Source organism: Adiantum capillus-veneris, chromosome 19, assembly GCF_014529385.1.
Source record: "Adiantum capillus-veneris isolate H3 chromosome 19, ASM1452938v2, whole genome shotgun sequence".
In the NCBI taxonomy this organism is placed as follows: Eukaryota; Viridiplantae; Streptophyta; class Polypodiopsida; order Polypodiales; family Pteridaceae; genus Adiantum; species Adiantum capillus-veneris.
Genome location: NC_140949.1, coordinates 94813784 through 94837676, shown reverse-complemented (window position 1 = coordinate 94837676; position 23893 = coordinate 94813784). Strand labels below are relative to the sequence as shown.

Sequence of the window (23893 nt, the reverse complement as noted above, 5' to 3'; positions counted from 1 at the left end):
AAGAGGGAAATGGTATAACCTTTCTATCACCCAAGTGTGGTACATTGGTTATGCCATTTCCCTCTTGAAAAATAACAGGTCTTGAGTTCCACTCTCGTCAGATAGATCTTTGAGGTCTCTTGGGATAGCTTCCTACGACGTTAAAATTCTCTTCTTCTCGTGTGTGTGTGTATGGGTGTGTGAGTGTGTTAATAAGAAGAGGAAAATGGTATAACCTTTCTATCACCCCAGTGTGGTAGATTGGTTATGCCATTTCCCTCTTGAATAACAAGTCTTGAGTTCAACTCTCGTCGGATAGATCTTTGAGGTCTCTTGGAATAACTTCCTACGACGTTAAAATTCTCTTCTTCTTCTTCTTCTTCTCCTCTCTCTCTCTCTCTCTCTCTCTCTCTCTCTCTCTCTCTCTCCATCCAAGGTGAGCTCCACTCCCCCCTTCTCCTCTGCATTCCAGACTGCATATGAAATCTACCTTAGATTCTAGTTAATGAAATCAAGATAATTTCTGCAACTTACTAGCTCATTTTAAGGTAACGAATATGCATCTATGGCCACCCAAAAAAGGATACTTACTGTACAGTGCAGAGTTGAAACAAATTCAATCATCACGACCACGCGGGTGCATGCAAATCTGCAGAGTTAACTATGAACGACAGGTTGTGCTCGGAGTCGTCAACAGGAAATGCACGTCATCTGCCCATTAAGGCACACACTTTCCCCACTTCCATTGCAACACGTACCCAATCAGAAACACAGCTTCTCACAACAGAAAAACGTCACTCACATATGCAGAGACTCTTCTAGCCATGTCGAAATTCGGCAAAGCACGTCTGCCAAGACCCATGAACCTATCTGGGTTTATGTGGACGCCGTGCATTTTTCATCTCTGCTCAGCAGTGTCACAACCTTATCACAAGGTTATGTCCTTCATAACATTGCTGCTTGCATCGGGCTTGAAGATGATGACTACCTTGCGAATCCTCTTATCAGCATGTATGGCCGGTGTGGTGCATTATTGGATGCTTGTGCTGTATTTGACAGCACGGTTACTCCTAATGTAGTCTCCTGGACAGCTCTGATCACATGCTTTGTTATGAATGGACATGACAGGGGGGCTCTACAGATCTTCAGAGATATGAAAAACTCAGGTATGGAGGCGAACAGGGTAACCTTTTTAACTGTTTTGAGAGCTTGCACAAACATAGGCTCTTCATTGGAAGGCAGAATGATACATGCATGTGTTGTTGAATCCGGACTTCAGTCTGATGTTGCTGTTGAAACCTCCCTTGTTAACATGTATGACAAATGCAATACGCTAGAAGATGCATGCATATTGTTTGATAAGATGCGTTTGCACAATGTCGTTGCATGGACTTCAATGATTGCTGTATATGCTGGACATGGTCGACATGAGGAGGCTGTCTTGCTTTTCTGGCACATGCAAAGTGATGGTGTGGACCCGAATGAGCCGACCTTTATGAATGTATTAGGTGCTTGTGCAAGTCCTAGGGCCTTACCCTCTGGTAGATTAATTCATGCTTTAGTTCTCTTCGGTGGTTTTGATGAGGATGTAGGGATAGGAACTGCACTTGTCACTATGTACAGCAAATGTGGGGAAGTCGAGGATGCAGCTTCTGTGTTTGGTAGCCTTAGGCCACGGAACTTAGTCTCATGGACAGCTATGATGACTGCCTATAAGGAGTATGAGCAGCACGAGGATTGTTTGCTGCTTTACAAGCAAATGCTTTTAGAAGGCTGTAAGCCAGACAACATTACCTTTACTATTGTTCTGAATGCTTGTGCTAGCCTTTCTTATCTCTCTGAGGGAATGTGCATTCACATGACGATTGGCTACTTGGGACTGGAGGCAGATGTTCGTATTGCAAGTGCTCTGCTTGATATGTATGGCAAAGTTGGAGCTTTGCCTGAAGCATACTCTTTGTTCAATGCAGTGCGCCAGCGAGACAGAGTCTTATGGAGTGCGATGATTTCTGCATGTATCTTGAAAGGGCATAGGAAGGAGGGCCTACAGCTTTTCCAGAAAATGCAGGAGGAGAAGGTGGAGCCTGATGAAGTAACTTATTTAAGTGTTTTAGGAGCTTGTGGCAGCCCAGAAGAGTTGGATGATGGTAGGACCTTACATTCACGGTTTACACAGGTGGGTCTTTCTTTAGACCTCGTGGGAGGTAGCCTGATAAGTATGTATGCCAATTGTGGAGAGTTAGAAGATGCATTGAGAGTGTTCCAGGCGATGCAATCCCTTGACATTGTGGCCTTCAATGCTGTCATTACAGCTTGTGTTCAGCATGGGGTCAGCGAAAAGGCCCTTGACATTTTCTCAGCTGTACAGATGAGAAGCAATGATGCAAATGAGGTCACTTTCATCAGTCTTTTAAATGCTTGTGCTGGCTTAGTAGCTTTACAAAAGGGTAGAAAAATACACGCGCTTATAGTTGAAGCAGGTTTTAACTTAAACTCTCCAGTTGAAAATGCTCTTTTCAATTTCTATTCCAAGACTGGGGCTTTGGAGGATGTGCATGTGATGTTTGATAAGTTAAGCTCTCCTAGTATGCTCTCTTGGACAGCATTCGTGACTGCTTATGCCCAGCATGGGCTTGGTAAAGAAGCTCTTTTTGTTTTTAGAAGAATGCAAGAGGAGGGAGTTGTGCCAGATGAAGTTACCCTTGTAGCGTTATTGTCTGCATGCAATCATGCTGGGATGGTAGATGCTGGTGCAGATATCTTTGTGTTATTAAGCAGCAACTATAGAATGGAATTGACTGCTGATCGCTTTGCTGGGCTAGTTGATCTTCTTTGTAGGGCCGGACGCCTCATGGAGGCTGAGTGTTACCTTTCCAAGTTGCCACTTGAGATTAGTAATGCTCATTGGTCATCATTGCTGAGTTCATCCTTATTGCACAATGCCATAGGGTTAAGCAGGAAGGCTGCAACTTACATGTTTGATGTGGATCCATAAGTTAAATGTTCATGGGATTAGCAACAAGATTTTTGAACATGTGGATTCATTGTTGCCTGAATTGAGCCATTCAATTGTAGAGGAATGCCAGGAGGGACTTATAGTGGAGTGTACTGTTTATTATAGGAAGTTACACAAAAGGTAAATTTATCTGTACTGGAGTTTACAGCCAGCAGGACAGTGATTCTCTCATCGTTTCAGACGACACAACTCATAATGACAAGTCTGCATGCCTTATGTAGATTAAGTACACATCATTACTGGAGTGCAAGATTTGTGTTAGCAATCACAGCTAGCAAGGTAGAAACATATTAGCGTGACATATACAATGAGCTCAAATATAGACAGGGAATGATGCCTAATTTTGCACCCTGAAACAGAATGTCAGTGGAAAGTTCGTTCAGGGAGTTATGGCTTAAAAACTGCCAATGCCAGTTTTCGATCGTCTCATAGATAAGCACAGAAGGAAGGAAAGAACACATTATGTGTGTAAATCTGCTGTAGACAGTAGAATGCACACTCCCCTCAGATAATAACAAAAGCCATCAGGTATGACAGGTGTTTTACAATCTTCATCTATATTCATAAGCTGTTTTGAAGTTGGGTATACCGACATTAATTTGCAGCCTCGCTGCAGTATGACATAAACTTTGTTTCCCAGTTAAAGGTGGCATTTTTCTGTGCAGGCTCTTGTAGGTTGTCATATAGCTGTTTATTCAGTCCAATCAGGTTATGTAAGTGTAATGTGGCATTATCCATAAAGAATTAGAGGCCCTTGATCCCCGTTCTCTCTCTCCATGTAATCATTTTGTGTCAAAAGCTCACTGGGGAAATGTCTGCCCGTTAGGTGCAGAGACGTATCCAGTCAGTGAATAGGCGAAAGAGGTGGGCTTTCGAAGTCAAGCGCCGCTTTGACATGTGCTTGATATTTAGAGGCAGACATTTTTCTGAGGCTTGGAAGAAGTACCGCAAGAAGGTCTCCCCTACTCCTATCACAGACTCCAAAATATGTCATACTTACGCTACCTCTCAATATGACATACCAGATCAGCCACCTCACACCATCCATGGTAAAGCAAGCTATATGGAAGCTCAAAATGGGAAGGCAACTAAGTGCACAGGTACCCAAGGTGAGCATTTCATACATGTATATTTCAGCTTGCTCCTTTCCTTGCACATCTATTCAATAGGGCCTGGTTTTCTACTACTTGGACCATGGACACCATGGACACCACCATCCAGATCCACGAGTTTGGGGGGGGGGGGGGGGGGGGGGGGTGGTGTCATGGATCCAAGTAATTATTAGTCAGTGATAATTGGCCACCTGTTGGCTAAGATTTATGGATCAGTGTCAAGAGGCAGAGTTCAGCTCTTTAGCGGAGACAGCAGGGCTCAGAGCAAGAAGACAGTGTGACAATTTTGATGACGTGGCAGCAACAAGGGACGCAACTTATAGCCGAGCAGGTCACTTTTTCCGCCGCAACTTACGGGTTACCGTACAGCTTTTTGGGCGATAGTTTTAAAGGACAGTTGACTTTTTGACTTCTTGGAAAGTTATCAAAAGTAGAGTCCTTTTGAAGGGCTGTTTTTAGCCTTTGATACTTTTTTGGCACATGCGTTTAATTACAAGGCTTTGGCTTAGTTGTAGAATACATATTTGGGAATGCGTGATCACACAATCGTAAATTCTGTTAATCAATATATACCGACTGGGACGCTTGATTTGAGGGCCAATACTTTCTAAAGAGGAGCACCGCCGCTCTCGTGCCATCTACAAAGTGCAAGTGTGATTTTTTCGGTTCTTTCAGGTCTTCTTAGTAGTGATTTTGTGCGTTTGGTCTCTCAGTGGACGGATGGTTGCAGTGATATTAGAGCTTAGTCTTCCTCTTGTTCTCACAAGAGGGCGATCCTTTTCAATTAAGGCCAATTCGATTCCACCCCTGACTTCGGCAAAAGCAACCAATGGAACTTTACAAGATCCTCTAGCTTCACAAAACTCTCCTATTTTGGAGGCTCTCGTGACAATTGCTTTTGATCAAGCTAGGCTGATCTGCTGAATTCTGAAAACGCGAGGCTGATCTGATACTAGATGGGGTATCCGACGACGATTTGCAACTAGAGGATGTGGGTTCTCGCGAGGCTAAGGCTGGGAGCTGAAAAGGCTGGTGGTAGTGGCTGAAAACGCTGATTGCTGGAGGCTGAAAACGCTGGACTGATCCTTGAGAAAACGTTGGGACCTGTGGGTGCCTGCCCGCTTTGCAGCGGGTGCCTGCCCTGCTGTGTCCTGCTTCTTCTGCTTCTACTAAGTGCCCAATTGGTTTCATTTATAGGAATTATATGCTGGGTAGGGCAAGCTTCCCAAGAAACTTACAAAAAAAGAATTCCAAAAGTCACTTTTAATAAAATGACTTATAAGAGGTGGTTCACGCGGTAAAATGCCTGCATGATGAAATGACCATTCTTGTGCAAGAGAGGGTATGCAAGTGTGACTGGCCTGGACATGCACGTCCTGCTAGAGGCTCGCAGAGGTGCCAGGCTGAGTCCTAAGCTAAGACCCATGCTAGACTATGGCAGAAGCATGTCCACGTGGCGTAAGTGAAATGCGCATGTGACATCCCCCCTGTTAAAAGTGAGGCACAACTAAAAGTGAGGCACAGCTGCCGAACTTCTAACTGTACTTATGATGTTGACCGATGAATGCTAATGATGTTATGGATGTATCACCAATGAAAATTCCTCCAAATGGGTGGATACTACGGATATAGGTACTACTACGATGTAAATACCGACCATACGAGTCACTAGGTAGCCTTACTATTGTCGCAGAATACCAGCCTTCGTGTTGACTCTGCCTACAAGCAAGCACTACCACTCGAACAGTATTGTCGTGAAAACATGGCGGGTGAAGATGAAAGGTAAGGGTGCTCAGAGAAAAATCCAAGCATTTTTTGTCGACAGAAGTGGATGCATACTACATGCGAATGCAAATGCAGAAGAGATCCTGTCTCCAACTCCTTCCATATCCGCATAAGAGGCTAGTAGATCCTCGTATTCAAGATCTGGGTTTTCGTGTATCCGATGTCGATCTTCCTTCAAAGACATGGCAATGAAGATGGGATCTGGTAAGTCCATGGTCGGGACTCAAAGATTCTTCAGGATTTTTTTTTTGGGAGAGGTTCTCTCGGTTCTTGGTTTTGCTTGGGTTCTTGAGGTTCTGCTTGGGTACTTTGGTTCTTCCCTTGAGTTCGCGAAACCGAAGCACGCACAGAGCTCTGATACCAATGTGAGGTGCAATGGAAGAGAATAAGGATTTGCTCGGATCTAGTACTCCGCACACAAACACAAGGGACACTTTACTTCCCTTGAAAGAACTGAATTGAAAGAAAGAGAGAGACAAGAGAGAGAAAAGAGACAACCCAAGGATGTCTGTTAGGTGCAGCGGAATGAATGTTTGCACTTTGCTCAAGATGAGTGCTCCGAACTGTGTTCAAGGTTCCTTTTGTTCTTATGGAAGGGAGAGCCTTCCGTTCTTAATGAGAGAATGCTATGATCACAAACAAAGTGAATGGACACTGTGCGTGCAAGTGTATGAGACTGAGAGATAGAGAGAGAAGAGAGATACAACACCAGAGACGTTGTAAATCCCTCCTCCGAAGGCCCCACTCTCGTTGGCGAGAGTGGTCTACTTATGATTGCACAATCTGGTACAAACGGTATGCATGAGACTGATGCAAGTCTAGGCTATGTCGGCGATGACGACGGGGATGGTGACACCGACCTAAGGGCTGAAATCTGCAATCTTTTATTTGCTGTCCAAAAACTATGGGCTGAAATCTGCTGTTGCCGAAAACGCTCTGGAAACCGCTGATTTTGCTGGTCTTTTAGGGCTGAAAATCTGCATCTACTGAAGGCTGAAGACTGATGTTCTTTGGGGCTGATTCTGCTACTCTTTTAGGGCTGAAACTGCAGGTGCTTCATGGCTGAAAAACGCTGCATACTGAGGTTTCATCTGCTGAAAACGCTAGGCTAGAAAAGGAGGGCGATCTGGCTTTTACTAACGCTAGGGCCGAGGGGATCTGCTGGCGATGAGGGAGATGGAAAACGCTAGGCTGATGTGAAGAGGAAACGCTAGCATGTGGGGTTCTCTGCTTGGAGGGAAAGTCGCCGCCAAGGGGTTCTTGCTTGAGAAGTTGCCTGTTGAGCTTGGGCTCCTGCTGCCTCTTCTGCCATTTAGTGCTAGTCTAGGGTTGCTTATATACAAACTTACTCAATTTGCCCTACCTACTTTCCAACAAAAGTCACTTAAAAATAATAAGCGAAAAATGTCAAAAATAGGTAAAATAGGCTAAATGCACTAGAAAATTCCCCTGAAGGATTCTGATGGATTTTGATGGGAATGCTTATGATCATGCTGTGTGCAACCAGAGGATATGCATCTACACTAAGTGACTGGGCATGCACGGTCTACGAATAGACTCACAAAAGTGCCATATCACTTCTAATCTAGACTGACTGGACTGACTGAACCCTGATCATGCTGTAGCTTGTCCACGGACACATAGGGTTGGATGTGTCGCGTGACAATGTCGGGTCCCAACCCTCAAGGGTCCCGTGGCTCTGTTGTGAGAGCAAGTACTTTCTTTATTCTTGCACACAATGACTAAATGTTGAGATGCAGATGCTAATGGGTATTGATGCTACTGATGTTGGGTAATGGGTACTGAGGTACTGAGGTTCTATGTCAAAGACGGGGAGGTCGACAACGAGGTCGATGTTGAAGACGATGAAGTCGTCGAGGTACTAGGGGTCTTTGTCGACGAAGATGAAGTCGACGATGATACTGTGTCGAAGACGATGATGTCGACGACGGTTATGTGTCGAAGACGGTGAAGTCAACGACAGTTCTGTGTCGAAGACGATAATGTCGACAACGGGTACTGCTGGTCTATGTCGACGACAACGACGATGGTGTCGTCGTCAAGTCTGGGACTGCAATGACGATGACGAAGGTGTGGTCGTCAAGATAGGGATCTGCAATGATGATGACGATGTCGACGACAACGATGGTGTGGATGACGATGACGTCAAGGCTGAAAACCGAAAACGCTAGATGCTCTGCTGGGGATCTGCTACTGTGGCAACACTGCGGCTTGGATCTGCAACTGCTTCACTGATCTAGGGTTGAAATGCAAAAACGCTGGCTGATCTGGCTGAAATCTGAAAACGCCAGGCTGATTTGCTGAATTCTGAAAACACTAGGCTGATCTGGTACTAGATGGGGTATCTGGCGAGGATCTGCAACCAGAGGATGTGGGTTCTCGCGAGGCTAAGGGTGGGAGCTGAAAAGGCTGGTGGTAGTGGCTGAAAACGTTGATTGTTGGAGGCTGAAAACGCTGGGCTGATCCTTTAGAAAACGCTGGGACCTGTGGGTGCTTGCCTGCTTTGCTGCGGGTGCCTGCCCTACTGTGTCTTGCTTCTTCTACTTCTACTGAGTGCCCAATGGGTTCATTTATAGGAATTATATGTTGGGTAGTGCAAACTTCCCAACAAACTTACAAAAAAGAATTCCAAAAGTCACTTTTAATAAATGATTTTTAAGAGGTGGTTCACGCCATTGAATGCCTGCATGATGAATTGATTGTTCTTGTGCGAGAGGGTATGAAAGTATGACTGGCCTGGACATGCACGTCTGCTAGAGGCTCAAAAAGGTGCCAAGCTCAGTCCTAAGCTAAGACTCATGCTAGACTATGGCAGAAGCGTGTCCACGTGTCGCAGGTGAAGTGCGCACGTGACATCCCCCCGTGTTAAAAAGGAGGCACAACTGCCGAACTTCTAACTGTACTTCTGATTGTGACTGATGAATGCTTTTGATGCTGTGGATGCATCTCCAATGAAAATTTCTCCAAACGGGTGGATACTACGGATGTAGGTACTGCTGCGATGTAAACACCGACCATACGAGCTACTAGGTAGCCTTACTACTATCGCAAAATACCAGCCTTCGTGCTGACTTTGCTTGCATGCAAGCACTACCGCTCGAATAGTTCTGTCGTGATAACATTGCAGGTGAAGATGAAAGGTAAGGGTGCTCGGAGAAATATCCAAGGGTTTTTTGTTGGCGGAAGTGGATGCACGCTACATGCGAATGCAAATGCAACTGCAGAAGAGGCTAGGGATCCTATCTCCGACTCCTTCCATATCTGCATAAGAGGCTAATAGATCTTGGTACTCAAGATCTGGGTTTTCTTGTATCCGATGTCGATCTTCCTTCAAAGACATGGCAATGAAGATGGGATCTGGTAAGTCCATGGTCGGGACTCAAAGATTCTTCAGGATTTTTTTTTTGGGAGAGGTTCTCTCGGTTCTTGGTTTTGCTTGGGTTCTTGAGGTTCTGCTTGGGTACTTTGGTTCTTCCCTTGAGTTCGCGAAACCAAAGCACGCACAGAGCTTTGATACCAATGTGAGGTGCAATGGAAGAGAATAAGGATTTGCTCGGATCTAGTACTCCGCACACAAACACAAGGGACACTTTACGTCACTTGAAAGAACTAACTAAAAGAAAGAGAGAGACAAGAGAGAGAAAAGAGACGACCCAAGGATGTCGGGTCCCAACCCTCAAGGGCCCCCTTGCTGTGTTGCGAGAGCAAGTACTTTCTTTATTCTTGCACAATGCTGCTACAATGACTAAATGCTAAGATGTTGATGCTACTGATGTTGGGTAATGGGTATTGAGGTACTGAGGTTCTATGTCGAAGACGAGGAGGTTGACGATGAGGTCTATGTCGAAGACGATGAAGTGGACGATGCGGTACTATGGGTCTTTGTCGACGATGATGAAGTCGACGACGGTACTGTGTCGTAGACGGTGAAGTCGGCGATTGTTTTGTGTCGAAGACGATGATGTTGATGACGGGTATTGCTGGTCTATGTCGACGACGACGACGATAGTGACTGTGACGATGACGACGATGGTGTCGTCATCAAGTCCGGGACTATGATGATGATGACGACGATGATGTCGTCGTCAAGTCCGGGACTGTGATGACGATGGCGAAGGTGTCGTCGTCAAGATAGGGATCTGCGATGAGGATGACGATGTCGACAACGATGGTGTCGTTGACGACGACGTCAAGGCTGAAAACTGAAAACGTTAGATGCTCTGCTGGGGATCTGCCACTGTGGCAGCATTGCGGCTTGGATCTGCAACTGCTTCGTCGGACTAGGGCTGAAAAGCAAAAACGCTAGCTGCTCTGGCTGAATCTAAAAACGCCAGGCTGATTTGCTGAATTCTGAAAACACTAGGCTGATCTGGTACTAGATGGGTATCTGGCGAGGATATGCAACCAGAGGATGTGGGTTCTCGCGAGGCTAAGGCTGGGAATTGAAAGCGTTGGTGGTAGTGGTTGAAAACGCTGATTGCTGGAGGCTGAAAATGCTGGGCTGATCCTTTAGAAAACACTGGGACCTGTGGGTGCCTGCCTGCTTTGCTACGGGTGCTTGCCCTGCTGTGTCCTGCTTCAGCTGCTTCTACCGAGTGCCCAATGGGTTTCATTTATAGGAATTATATGTTGGGTAGGGCAAGCTTCCCAGAAAACTTACAAAAAAGGATTCCAAAAGTCACTTTTAATAAAATGACTTATAAGAAGTGGTTCACGAGGTAAAATGCCTGCATGATGAAATGACTGTTCTTGTGCAAAAGGTTATGCAAGTGTGACTGGCCTAGACATGCACGTCCTGCTAGAGGCTCACAAAGGTGCCAGGCTCAGTCCTAAGCTAAGACTCATGCTGGACTATGCTAGAAGCGTGTCCACGTGGCACAAGTGAAGTGCGCATGTGACAGTGTACATGGGTATGGGGATTCTGCAATTGTTAGCGTAACAAGGGACGCCCATTTTTGGGCTTCCCGTCCCCACTTGCTGTCCCGCCCTCTTGTTTACACAATCCGTTTGAGCCCTGTCCCCCGTCTCCACTCCTTGAGATGCGTCCCTTGTGACTATGGAAAAGTCACTTGATTGATATTCCGAGTAGGTAGGTCTATCTAATCAGCTGTAGAGTGATACTTCAAATAAATTGCCAAGGGCTTTCTCTTCGATAGATTCTCTTGGGAGCATTGTTGAGAGAAGAGGACCCACGGACATTGTACTTTGTGAAGCATAACAATAAAGAAATACCGAGAAGGGGTGCTAGTCTTTGGGGCCAATCTCTTTGGACACGAAACTTTGTTGTGTCGTGTCGTGTCGTCTCTCTCTTTTAGTTATGTTCAGTTCTTTCAGTTTTCTCGCGTTTATTGCACTAGATCCTCGGCTTGGAGTGTCCAAGTCTATTATAGTGGTTTCAGAGCTCAGAAGATTCTTCTTCTACGAAGGATTTGATCCTCCTACTGTAATGTGCAGCGGAAGTGAATGATGGTGTATGTCTGAGGATGAGTGATTAGTGGGTGCTCAAGGTTCGTTCTACTGACTGGAAGGAAGAGCCTTCCTTGACTTAACGAGAGAATGTGCAATGACCAAAACAAGAGAGTGGAAAACTGTGAGTGCAAAGTGCATGAGAGTGCTAGAGAGAGAGAGAGAGAGAGAGAGAGAGAGAGAGAGAGAGAGAGAGAGAGAGGGGAGACGACACCAGATGGGGTCCCAAACCCCCCTCCAAGGGCCCCCCTCTCTATTTCTAGAGAGGCATTTGCTTTAGATTGCACAAAGTCTCGTACAATGCTTCTAGATGCTGTGGTACTTGACGCGATGATGTCGATGACGACAACGATGTCAAGGCTGAAATATGAAAATGCTAAAATCCAATGCTATGGATCTGCTATTGCTGCGAGGCAAGGGCTGATCTGATACCGCTGAGGCCTTCAAGGGCTGAGAATGCAAAAACGCTACTTGCTTAGGGCTGAAAACAGACAACGTTGGTTGATCTGGGCTGAATCTGCAAAACGCTGAAAACTGAAAACACTAGGCTGATCTGAGTGTTGGGGTCGTGATTGCGAGGATCTGCTACAGATGCTGCGGGTTCTCGCGAGGCTAAGGGCTGAAAACTGAAAACGCTGGTTCTCCTTGAGAAAAACGTTGAAGATCTTGAGGTCTGCAAATCGTTGAACCTCCTTGTGCCTTATGCCTCTTCTGTTCTCTACTGGCGCCTTGGGCCTTTTTATTTAGCCAAAATATGCTGGGTCGAGCAAGCTCCATTCAGCCCCCACGATTTTGATAAATAATAAAGTCACTTATAAAATAAATGACCTTACAAGAGGTGGTTCATATGCAACTGCAAAACTGGGTCATGCGGTGGTACATGCTGTTGCTAATTGGACTATTTTCTTATTTTTAATGATTAATCTCTTTTTTAGGATATTTTATTGTGTGCACTAAGAACTGTTGAAAGATTGTAGCTACAGGAACTGCCATCAAGAACGGACAACTCTGATGTGTCATTTGATGGGTGACGGTAAACATCGCGAAGGAGTTTCCGTAAGTTAGGTGGAAAGGGCCGGGTTACGAGTGCCCCTGATGCGTCACATGATGGGTGACGGGTGCATCAGTAAGGGGGCATCCCGTAGGCTAAGGAGGAAATCCGAACTGAGTAAGAAAATACGCGTAAGAACGCAAGCACAAGAATAAAGATGGGTTCAATGAAGCTTTTTACAAAAAGCAGGAACAATCGCGGGAAGGCAGACGCTTTCCCGCGAGGAATCTATGTTTGCATTGCATTCGTGCATGTGGTTGCATCCAGGGACGCCTGGGAAGTGTTGTTAAATGCATTGGTTTTAACTTATAAGGTTTTATTGAGTTTTTGGGCAGGTTCAGATCAATTTTAAAATATGCCGGCCGTCCACTTAATAAGTGGGCAGCCACTTAGAAGATAAAGCAACAAAACCAGCCAACGAATTCTCTCTCCCTATTTCGGGTAGAACAGCGCAAAAAAAAAAAAAACAAAACAAAAAAAACGGCCGCGATCTCTACGCGAGCAGTTATTCGTGCCGTGGCCAGGGAGCTATAAAAGCACCACATGCCCTCACTCACGGGAGGTACCAACATCAGCAAGAGAAGATTCTGTTGCAAGAGATCGCGAGACTACGAAGCACGGAAGTCGCTTTTTCCGCGCAAGAGTGACAGGTATCTATTGTGGATTCGCCATACGAATTGTTGTCGCGTGTTTGTGTGGTTTGTTTTGCAGGAATCTCCCGTCTTACGGGAAGGCCCTTCACGGGAAGTACGGCTTCACGCCTAAGTCCCTTACGGGAAAGTACGGCTTCGCGCCTAAGTCCCTTACGGGAAGGAACGGCCTTGTGCCCAAGCCCTTTACGGGAAAGCATGACCTTCGGGTCTAAGATTACAGAACGGAGGGGTTTCCTCGGGTTCTCGTGCTTGTATACAAATTCTCCCTGAATAAAAGAATACTCTTAACGGGGGTGGACCAGCCCATCTTCTGGTCCCCAATACTGTGTCGATCTTCTCCCTTCTCTCACACTTGCAAAGTATTTTAATTTTCAGATTTTCAAGTGCTCGTGTACGCTCCCGTTTTGTGACAGTGGTATCAGAGCTTGGACTCCTCTCTTTCTCTGCAAAGTAGGACGATTCCGGGAAGAACGGGAAGAACCATGTCGAGCCAAGGGAGAAGCGTTGAAGAGGAGCTTCAACAAGTGCAAGCTCAACTTGCGGAGTTGCAACAAATTTTATTGCTGCCAGACGTCCAAAAGCTTTTGGGCGGAATGAAGAAAACGAATGGAACTGATGCAGCCAAGCATCCAGACAACACTGTTGGCGTGAGACCACAGGAGGCAAGAGAAGAAGCACGTGCCGGGGTGCACAAAGGATCTTCGGATCGGAATGAACGGCCTACTTCAAGGAAAGGCCAGGAAAAAGCGCTCTCTTTGCTAGACGAGAGCAAGGACATCTCTATCTCATCTCCATCTTACTCTCCTGATTATACTTCTACTTCTCGATCATCTCGTCAGAAGAAGGAAGCAGCTACTACCACCACTACCATACATCAACCTAAAGATAAGCCTCGATTCAAGAAGCAAGGTCGCAAGTCTCAACATCGCATGAGAGTCTTCAAATCAGGCGACAAGGACATCAAGTTCGAAACCTACAACGGACGGAGAGACATCTCCAAAGCACTGTCCTTCATCAGACAGTTTGAAGTCGCCTTTACCAATGGGCTCTTCACAGAAAAATCCAAATTACGCCATGTGGGGATGCACCTCAAGGAAACGGCAAGTAATTGGTGGTTAGCCAAGATTCTGGAAGGTGTTTAGGCCAGAACTTGGGAGAGCTTTAAATCTGAATTTTATGAACAATTTCTTTTGCTTGACTTCGAGCAGGACATACGGAAGGAATGGGACTGGCTTGCCCAGAAGGAACATGAAAGAGTAACGACTTATGTGGACAAGTATTGGTCGGTTCTTCTGAAGGTCACTCCCTTCATGAAGATTGCCGACGAGGAAAAGAAACGAAAGTTCGAAGCGGGTCTCCAACCGCAGCTTCGAAAGAGTATGAAGGTGTATCCGCATGATACTCTTCAGAGGATGATGGAGTCAGCAATCATTGCTGAGGATTTGCACTCAACTGGGATGCCCAGAAAGATGGAGCATAGCACTTACCGTGCAAGACAAAGAGGGGTCTACGATGACCAAGGGGGCCAAGGAAGAAAATATCCTCCATCTGGAGACGATGATCATTCTAAGAAGCCAGAGGGCACTGGCAAGCGAACTAAGTACCTTTCTCCTACTCAACTTCAAACTTTCAGAGAGGAAGGAAGATGCTTCTACTGTGGCGAGAAAGGACTTATGAAACCGGACTGCTCGCTAAAGCAGCAACGGCAAGAGCATTCTCTACGAGGCAAGAGAAAGCAAGGAAGGAACCCGCACCACCAAGCTCGAACTCCATTCCAGATGTTCAAGGAAACACAGAAATGGAGAAAGGGAAGCGTCAACTTCTGAAGGGCTGGGGGCCTTTGAACAACCAACGAGTACTGATTCTTTATGATCCAAGATCCACGGATAACTTCATCTCCCTGGATACTGCGGAACGTTTGTGCCTCACACCGGATCAGCTTGGCACACCGGTTACATCCGGATCGGCATTTGAGGGGTTGACAACCAATGCAACTCCCGTGCAAGGACAGCTCAATCTTCGGATTGGCGAGTACAAGGACCGCGAATCATTTTTGATGGCACCCATCGAGGGATGTGATATCATCTTGGGTATGCCAGGGCACTTTCACATGACACCTATTCCCGATTATGTGGAAAAGACCCTCACTTTTGATCATGGGGGTAAGAAAATAAAGATTCAAGCTGATGCAGGAGATTGGCAGTTCCCAATTGTAAGCCATATCTCCATTAAGAAAGAAATGAAGAAGTGTGTTTCTGCTTACTTGATTTTTGCAAAGGATAAAACTAGTAGGGACTCTCTCTCTAGTTTGGAAATTAAGCGTCTTCAATTTATTGAAAAGTACAAGGATTGTTTCACGGAAACACTTCCTGATGAACTCCCTCCGGTACGCCCGGAAGATCACCGCATAGATTTCATACCGGGTAGCTCGCCTCCCAATCAACCCCCTTATCGGGTGAGTCTTGCTCAGCAAGAGGAAATTTTGAAGCAAGTCAACGAGCTTCTAGAGAAAGGGTTAGTACGACCAAGTGCTTCACCCTTCTGCTCTCCAGTTCTACTGGTGCAGAAGAAAGATGGCACGTTTCGAATGTGCATAGACTATCGGTCTTTAAACAAGATCACAATCAAGGATCGCTTTCCGATCCCTCGGATTGATGATATACTTGATAAGTTGCAGGGTGCAAGTGTCTTTAGTCGCATAGACTTAAAGAGTGGGTATCACCAGATACGGATTGCCCCTGAGGATGTCCACAAGACTGCTTTCCGCACAACCTTTGGACTATATGAATTTTTGGTAATGCCTTTCGGCTTGACAAATGCTCCTGCGACGTTCAATCGCATGATGGACCGCATTTTCAGCCCGTATCGAGCTTTTACGGGAGTATTCTTTGACGACATACTCATCTTCTCTAAGTTAGAAGAGGAACATCGGAAGCACTTGGACTTAGTGTTTCAAGAATTGCGAAATGAGTTGCATGTGAATGCAAAGAAGAGCGAGTTCTTTCTCTCAGAGATACACTATCTCGGCCATATAGTCTCTCACAATCAAGTGAGTATGGATCCTGCCAAGATCCGAGTGGTAGAAGATTGGTCTATTCCCACTACGGTACATGATGTGCGTAGTTTCTTGGGGTTATGTTCGTATTATTGAAGGTTTGTTCGAGGATTTGCTCATGTAGCAGGACCACTTTATGACTTGACAAAGAAGAAGATTCCTTTCAGATGGGGATCGAGACAAGGAGCTTTTGATCGGCTCAAGTACTTGCTAAGCCATGGACCTATTTTGATAGTGCCTGACTTAAGAAAACCATTTGAGGTTCACTGCGATGCTTCAGGCGATTGCATCGGAGCAGTGTTAAACCAAGAAGGCCATGCAGTGGCCTACGAAAGCAGATGGCTTAAGGATGCAGAGTTGCATGCATCAATCTACGAAAAGGAACTCACGGTTGTGATTCACGCCTTATTCAACTGGAAGCACTATCTTCTAGGAGCGGATTTTGTGATCAAGACTGATCACCAGAGTTTGCGGTATTTTCTTACGCAAAGGAAACTATCTGAGAAGCAGATGAGATGGGCAAACTTTTTGTCTATGTTTCACTTCCAGATCCTTCACACGGCTGGGAGTAAGAATGTGGTCGCGGACGCATTGTCTAGGCGGCCAAGGGTGAACGCTATCACTTCGGTGTATCATCAAGAATTAGAAGCACTACCGGATCTGTATCCGAATGATCCAGACTTCTCCACCATTTGGGGAAAGCTACATCGTGGAGAGAATGAGTTTCCCTATTCCATTCGGGACGGTTATCTCTATCACCATCAGGCCATATGTGTGGCGGAACCATTAAGAAAGAAGATCATGGATGAAGCACACGCTTCGCCTTATGCGGGTCATCGGGGTATTCTCCCTACGACCTTAGCAATGGAAAGATATTTCTTTTGGCCTGGCCTTAAAGCAGACATTGATAAGTATGTCAGGGAATGTTTGGTTTGCCAAAAAGTGAAGTATGATCGGCATAAGATGCCTGGGTTGCTACAACCTTTTCTTGTGCCTAATGAACCTTGGGAAAGTATTGCCATGGACTTCATCATGGACCTCCCTAGAACTCAGACTGGAAATGACGCGATCTGGACCATTGTGGACAAGTTTAGCAAGCAAGCACACTTTATACCAGTCAAGAAAACGATCAAAGCAGATCATATGGCTAGGGTCTTCCTGGCACAGATCTTTAAGCATCATGGAATGCCTAAGTCAATTGTGAGTGATCGAGATCCTCGCATGACAGGAAATTTTTGGCGTGCCTTGATGGATAATCTTGGTACAAAGCTGAATTTTTCATCTGCCTACCATCCTCAAACGGACGGGCAAAGTGAGATAGCCAATTCCACAGTATTGGATATGTTAAAAGCTTATGTGTCAGACCGGCAATCTGATTGGGAGAAATATTTGCCTCTTGTCGAGTATGCGTATAACAATACCATACACTCATCGACGGGGAAAGCACCTTGTGAGATTCTATATGGTAAGCCTTTGCTTCCACCCATCCTTTTAACTAAGGATAAGATCTTTGCAGCAGATGAATTTGTCCGGGACTTGGACACAGCCTACGGGCAAGTTAGGAGAGCTATTCTACGCTCTCAGGAAAAGCATAAGAAAGCTGCAGACAAGCACAGAAGGAATCTAGACTTAACAGTCGGACAGTTAGTCTTACTCAAGTTTGAGAAGGCAAGACTTAAGAAACAAGCGTCTCATAAGGGGAAGGTGGTAAAACTTTCTACCCGTTATTATGGGCCGTTGAAGATCACTGAGCGAGTAAATGATGTCACGTTCCGATTAGCGCTACCGCCTAATTGGAAGATCCATAATGCTTTCCATGTCAGTTTACTCTGGCTGTATGTGGGACCGCCTCCAAGCCAGCCTAGTGCTGAGGAACCTCCTGAGGTTGAGGAAACGGAAGAAATACTCCAACCGGAGCAGATAGTAAGTCATCAGGAGCGGTCTCTCAAATCTGGAAAGATAACACGGAAGTATTTGGTTAAGTTTAAGAACTATTCGAATCTAGATGCTCAGTGGATGACGCAGGAGGAATTAGCAGCTTATCCCGAGATACTCGAGGTATATGTCCAAGCACTACAGTTGAGGTCAACTGTTTAGAAGCCAGAGGGATGTTGCTAATCGGACTATTTTCTTATTTTTAATGATTAATCTCTTTTTTAGGATATTTAAAAGATTGTAGCTACAGGAATTGCCATCAAGAACGGACAACTCTGATGTGTCATTTGATGGGTGACGGTAAACATCGCGAAGGAGTTTCCGTAAGTTCGGTGGAAAGGGCCGGGTTACGAGTGCCCCTGATGCGTCACATGATGGGTGACGGGTGCATCAGTAAGGGGGCATCCCGTAGGCTAAGGAGGAAATCCGAACTGAGTAAGAAAATACGCGTAAGAACGCAAGCACAAGAATAAAGATGGGTTCAATGAAGCTTTTTACGAAAAGCAGGAACAATCGCAGGAAGGCAGACGCTTTCCTGCGAGGAATCTATGTTTGCATTGCATTCGTGCATGTGGTTGCATCCAGGGACGCCTGGGAAGTGTTGTTAAATGCATTGGTTTTAACTTATAAGGTTTTATTGAGTTTTTGGGCAGGTTTAGATCAATTTTAAAATATGCCGGCCGCCAACTTAATAAGTGGGCAGCCACTTAGAAGATAAAGCAACAAAACCAGCCAGCGAATTCTCTCTCCCTATTTCGGGTAGAACAGCGCAAAAAAAAAAAGAAAGAAAGAAAAAAAGAAAACGGGCGCGATCTCTACACGAGCAGTTATTCGTGCCGTGGCCAGGGAGCTATAAAAGCACCACATGCCCTCACTCACGGGAGGTACCAACATCAGCAAGAGAAGATTCTGCCACAAGAGATCGCGAGACTACGAAGCACGGAAGTCACTTTTCCCGCGCAAGAGCGACAGGTATCTATTGTGGATTCGCCATACGAATTGTTGTCGCGTGTTTGTGTGGTTTGTTTTGCAGGAATCTCCCGTCTTACGGGAAGGCCCTTCACGGGAGGCCTAAGTCCCTTACGGGAAAGTACGGCTTCGTGCCTAAGTCCCTTACGGGAAGGAACGGCCTTGTGCCCAAGCCCTTTACGGGAAAGCACGACCTTCGGGTCTAAGATTACAGAACGGAGGGGTTTCCTCGGGTTCTCGTGCTTGTATACGAATTCTCCCTGAATAAAAGAATACTCTTAACGGGGGGGGGGGACCAGCCCATCTTCTGGTCCCCAATACTGTGTCAATCTTCTCCCTTCTCTCACATTTGCAAAGTATTTTAATTTTCAGATTTTCAAGTGCTCATGTACGCTCCCGTTTTGTGACACATGCTCATGCTATGGGTTGTGCAATTAGAAAGTATGCAGCTACTCTAAGTGCCTGGACATGCACGGCTTGTGTACAAGCTCACAAGGGTGCCAAAACGCTTCCTAGGCTACCTAAACCCTAGAAGTAGGAACAACTTGTCCACATCCACATAGGGTTAGATGTGGACGTGACACCTACTTGTAGCACACATGGATTCAATCGATGAATCCTGCCAAGAGGAAACTGTGGTACCCGACCACTCAGGTTCGGGAGAGAATAATGGAGATTCAAACGGACGTCAACCACCTTTTGAAGATTCGAAAGAGCACTTCCCGTCTCTACACCATGAATACGGAAGATTGGAGATGCAGCGTCAACAACAGGTTGATGTCTGTGCTCAATAGAAGCTTCAATACTCCAAGAATCCTTAGTATGCAAAATTTTTGATCAAGCACCCACTTGACGAGATGTATTCTTGATGGCATACGGCCATCCGCTCACCTTTGAAGTCAGCTTTGAAGAAGACGACTACACCACGAACACCAGCTTAGAGGGTGTACTCAGAGGATGAATTTGATGAAGCAGTAGAACGGCGAGTCAGTAGACTCATGAAGAACAAGAGCTTGATGGCATACGGCCATCCGCTCACCTTTGAAGTCAGCTTTGAAGAAGACGACTACACCACCGACACCAGCTTAGAGGGTGTACTCAGAGGATGAATTTGATGAAGCAGTAGAACGGCGAGTCAGTAGACTCATGAAGAACAAGAGGCAACCGTGGAACCAGAGTCGAGCAACAAACTATCTTGGCTACTTAGGTCGGAAATCTACTTTTGAAGATGCTTGAAAGACAGAAACATATGCGATTCGAGGGTTTTTCCAATTCATCCTCCTCTTTTGATAGCTTGGACAATTCTTTTTCCTCTGATTCTAGTGACAATGATAGAATGAGAAGGAAGAGGAGAAAGACTCAGAGACATAGCAAAGGCAAGAAGAAGGCAAAGAAGAGCAGACCTCGCAGAAGATCTCTAAAGTATTTTGATGGTTCAGACAAGGATTCTTGTAACAAACTTTTGACGTGTCAAAGCCCTAAAGAATGGAGCCAATTTGCAGATGCTGGCCGAGGGGCCTAAACCCTAAGAAGAACAAGTAGCAGAAGAAGAAGTCCTACCAACTTATGGGGCCCCATCGGTGACATAAAGGATTAAAATAAAGCAGGACCCACATACACACAGGAAAAGCTGGCGGAGCAATTGATGACGTGGCAGATTTTCAAAAATTGCGTTGGCATGATGACATGGCAAGCTGTACGGATTTCTGCGTTTTGCGATGTTTGATGACGTGGCACGTTGCACGGATTTTCGTGATTTACGCTCGCAGCTTTTTGGCTTTGCTTTTGCACCAGATGCTTTTGAGTTAAAAGGCTTTTCATGAAAAACTGCTTTTTAGGCCAAGGGCCTTTAAATATGAGGTTAGGGCTCATTCTCTGGCATGCTTCCTGGAGAAGGTGCAGAGTCTGGAGTACCGGCTTGTACCGTGTTGATGCAATATAAAGAAATACCGAAAGGGGCGCCAAGGTTTGGGGCCAATATTCTCTGTGGTGGAATTCCGCCACTCCGTGTCACGTGTCGTCTCTCTCTATATCAGTTCAGATGTTATTGAAGTGCTAAAAGTGTGTTCAGTCTGTTCTTTTCTATTGGCACGTGGTGCCCGTCTTGTGACAGTGGTATCAGAGCATCAGGCGTGTGCTTTTCTGAAAGCATACCGGTCCTGCATAAGAGCAGACAGAGCTATTGGAATTTTATTTGAGGTATCTTTGGCGCCTCCGACCCCGAACTTATTAGCCACTCCCACCCTTCATCACGCATCGGGCGCGCTCCCGTCTTCACCGCTCATGTCTTTTAGGGCATAAGCCATTAAGATCACTTGCAAGAGAAGGATCCAAGATTTGTTTCGAGCTGTTGTTTTTCTCAGAGACAGTTCCATCGAGATGTTGATGTCTACAGCTACCAAGCCGCACACTTCCAAGGACTTGGCAAGCTTTCAAGAAAACTTTTACCCGAAGTTATATGGTTTCTGACATCTTCCTTCAAAGTGCAACTTCTGGCAGAGTGGGGTATCCTGAAATGCTTGCCATGGAAAGCCCTAGCAGATTATAACTTGAAATTTTCTCGACATCTCTCAGTAGATGTCTCTTCACGAGCAGATGACCTTGGAGGTCCGGTGCGATTGTTATGTCTTGGGACTACCATCGCCGCTAGACGAACACTGTCTGTCCAAGAGCTGATGGACCATGCTGTGGTTGTCTACGACCTTATGGAAGGAGCCTAACCCTAATTTTTGATGCAGGTTTCAGGATGGAAAGTCAATTGACTTTTCGAGCTCGACTAATGTCGAGATTGCTTTTTAAGTTTCAAATCTGTTTGAGAACTTGTTTGGTGATCCTGTTTGGAATTTGTTTGAAATGGATACTATCTGTTTTAATCCTGTCTTGGTGCCGATTTGAATTGTTTGATTCTGGTTTGATACTGGTTTCAACAATTGGTGATTTTACTCATGGGTGGAGTAGTGAGAAATTATGTTTGAGAATGCTTGTTCATACTCATGGCCCGGACCCTTGTGGTTATTTGCGGGGGGAGTACTGAATGATTGAAAAGTGCTGTTTTTTTTTTACTCATGGCCCGGACCCTTGTGGTTATTTACGGGGGGAGTATTATCGTTGTGACTCCCGACTCGGACCTGGATGGTTATGCAGGAGGAGTATTAAGAAGTCTGAGTAGTGGTTACTCTCAGCACCTCCAAACGACGTAGGCTGCGGTCTGGGGGGCATTTGGTTGTAAAAGGCCTCTATATCTCCCGGCCCGGACCTTTTTAGGTTATGCGGAAGGAGTGATGAGGGAGGAGTGTTGAATATCTCTTGGCCCGGACCTTGTTAGGTTATGTGGGAGGAGTGTTCATTGGCGACTTTATGTTTCTGCCACAAGACGGGCACCACGTGCCAATGGAAAAGAACAGACTAAACAACTTTAAGCACTTCAAGTAACAAGTGAACTGAAAGAGAGAGAGACAACATGTGACACAGAGTGGCGGAATTCCACCCCAGAGAGTATTGGCCCCAAACCTTGGCGCCCCTTTCGGTATTTCTTTATATTGCATCAACACAGTACAAGCCGGTACTTAGACTCTGCACCTTCTCCAGGAAGCATGCCAGAGAATGAGCCCTAACCTCATATTTAAAGGCCCTTGGCCTAAAAAGCAATTATAGTGAAAAGCCTTCAAACTCAAAAAACATCTGGTCCAAAAGCAAAGCCAAAAAGCTGCCAGCGTAAATCACGGAAATCCGTATAGCCTGCCACGTCATCAGCCAACACAAAACGCGGAAATCCATACAGTCTGCGACGTCATTATGCCAACGCAATTTTCAAAAATCTGCCACATCATCAGTTTTTGCGTGTGTGTGCATGTCCTGCTTTATTTTAATCCTTTGTCACTTGGGGCCCCATCGAACGGGGTCCCCATAAGTCGGTAGGACTTCTTCTTCTGCTACTTGTTCTTCTTAGGATTTAGGCCCCTTGGCCGGTAGCTCCGTTCTTCAGTAGGTCAACACGTAGCAGTTTGTTACAGTTTCTATGTCTTGTAACATGCATATGTGAGCATTTGTGTTGCATTGTGATGTGCCAATTACTGAATATCCTAATTGGATGAGATTGCCTGGGTATGTAATTTTAGTGCATCAAGACACCCGTGGAAGATCAGTACGGTCTGGGTGTGATGGCTAATTTTACTACGCCGGAATATCAAGAGTTCCGATATGGACGAAAGGAGAAGCTAACTCCTTGATCAGAAGAGCAGAAAGGAAAAGCTAACTCCTTGATCAAAACAGCCGAAAGGAGAAGCTAACTCCTTGATCAAAAGAGCAGAAAGGAGAAGCTAACTCCTTAATAAAAAGTGCAAACTGATTGTCCCTCGGAATGTCCCTCGGAAATTTTTGAGCTAACTTGAGTTGTTTTGCAGATATGTTGTAATCGCGGACGATTACTCTCTTTCAAGAAGGGGAGATGTAACAAACTACTGACGTGTCAAAGCCCTAAAGAATGGAGCCAATTTGCAGATGCTGGCCGAGGGGCCTAAACCCTAAGACGAACAAGTAAGAGAAGAAGAAGTCCTACCAACTTATGGGGACCCTGTCCGATGGGGCCCCAAGTGACATAAAGGATTAAAATAAAGCAGGACCCACACACACACAGGAAAAGCTGGCGGAGCAATTGATGACGTGGCAGATTTCCGAAAATTGCGTTGGCATGATGACTTGGCAGGCTGTACAGATTTCTGTGATTTATGCTAGTAGCTTTTTGGCTTTGCTTTTGCACCAGATGATTTTGAGTTAAAAGGTTTTTCATGAAAAACTGCTTTTCAGGCCAAGGGCCTTTAAATATGAGGTTAGGGCTCATTCTCTGGCATG

The 23893-nt window shown here is 45.6% G+C and overlaps 1 protein-coding gene across 10 annotated transcripts in view; it reads left to right on the top strand.

Moving 5' to 3' along the window:
- The first annotated feature begins 499 nt into the window (after positions 1-499).
- Positions 500-23893, top strand: part of LOC147434490 (pentatricopeptide repeat-containing protein At3g03580-like) — a 68084-nt gene continuing 44690 nt past the window's right edge. For 4 of the 10 annotated variants that reach the window (XM_086490932.1, XM_086490936.1, XM_086490935.1 and 1 more), the window contains exon 1: positions 500-4104. In XM_086490932.1, coding sequence (XP_086347058.1) covers positions 680-2974 — 2295 coding nt within the window. In that variant the 5' untranslated portion in view covers positions 500-679 and the 3' untranslated portion in view covers positions 2975-4104. Of the gene's footprint in view, positions 4777-23893 lie in introns of those variants that run through there. The other 6 variants (XM_086490941.1, XM_086490940.1, XM_086490937.1 and 3 more) reach the window with 6 other exon arrangements.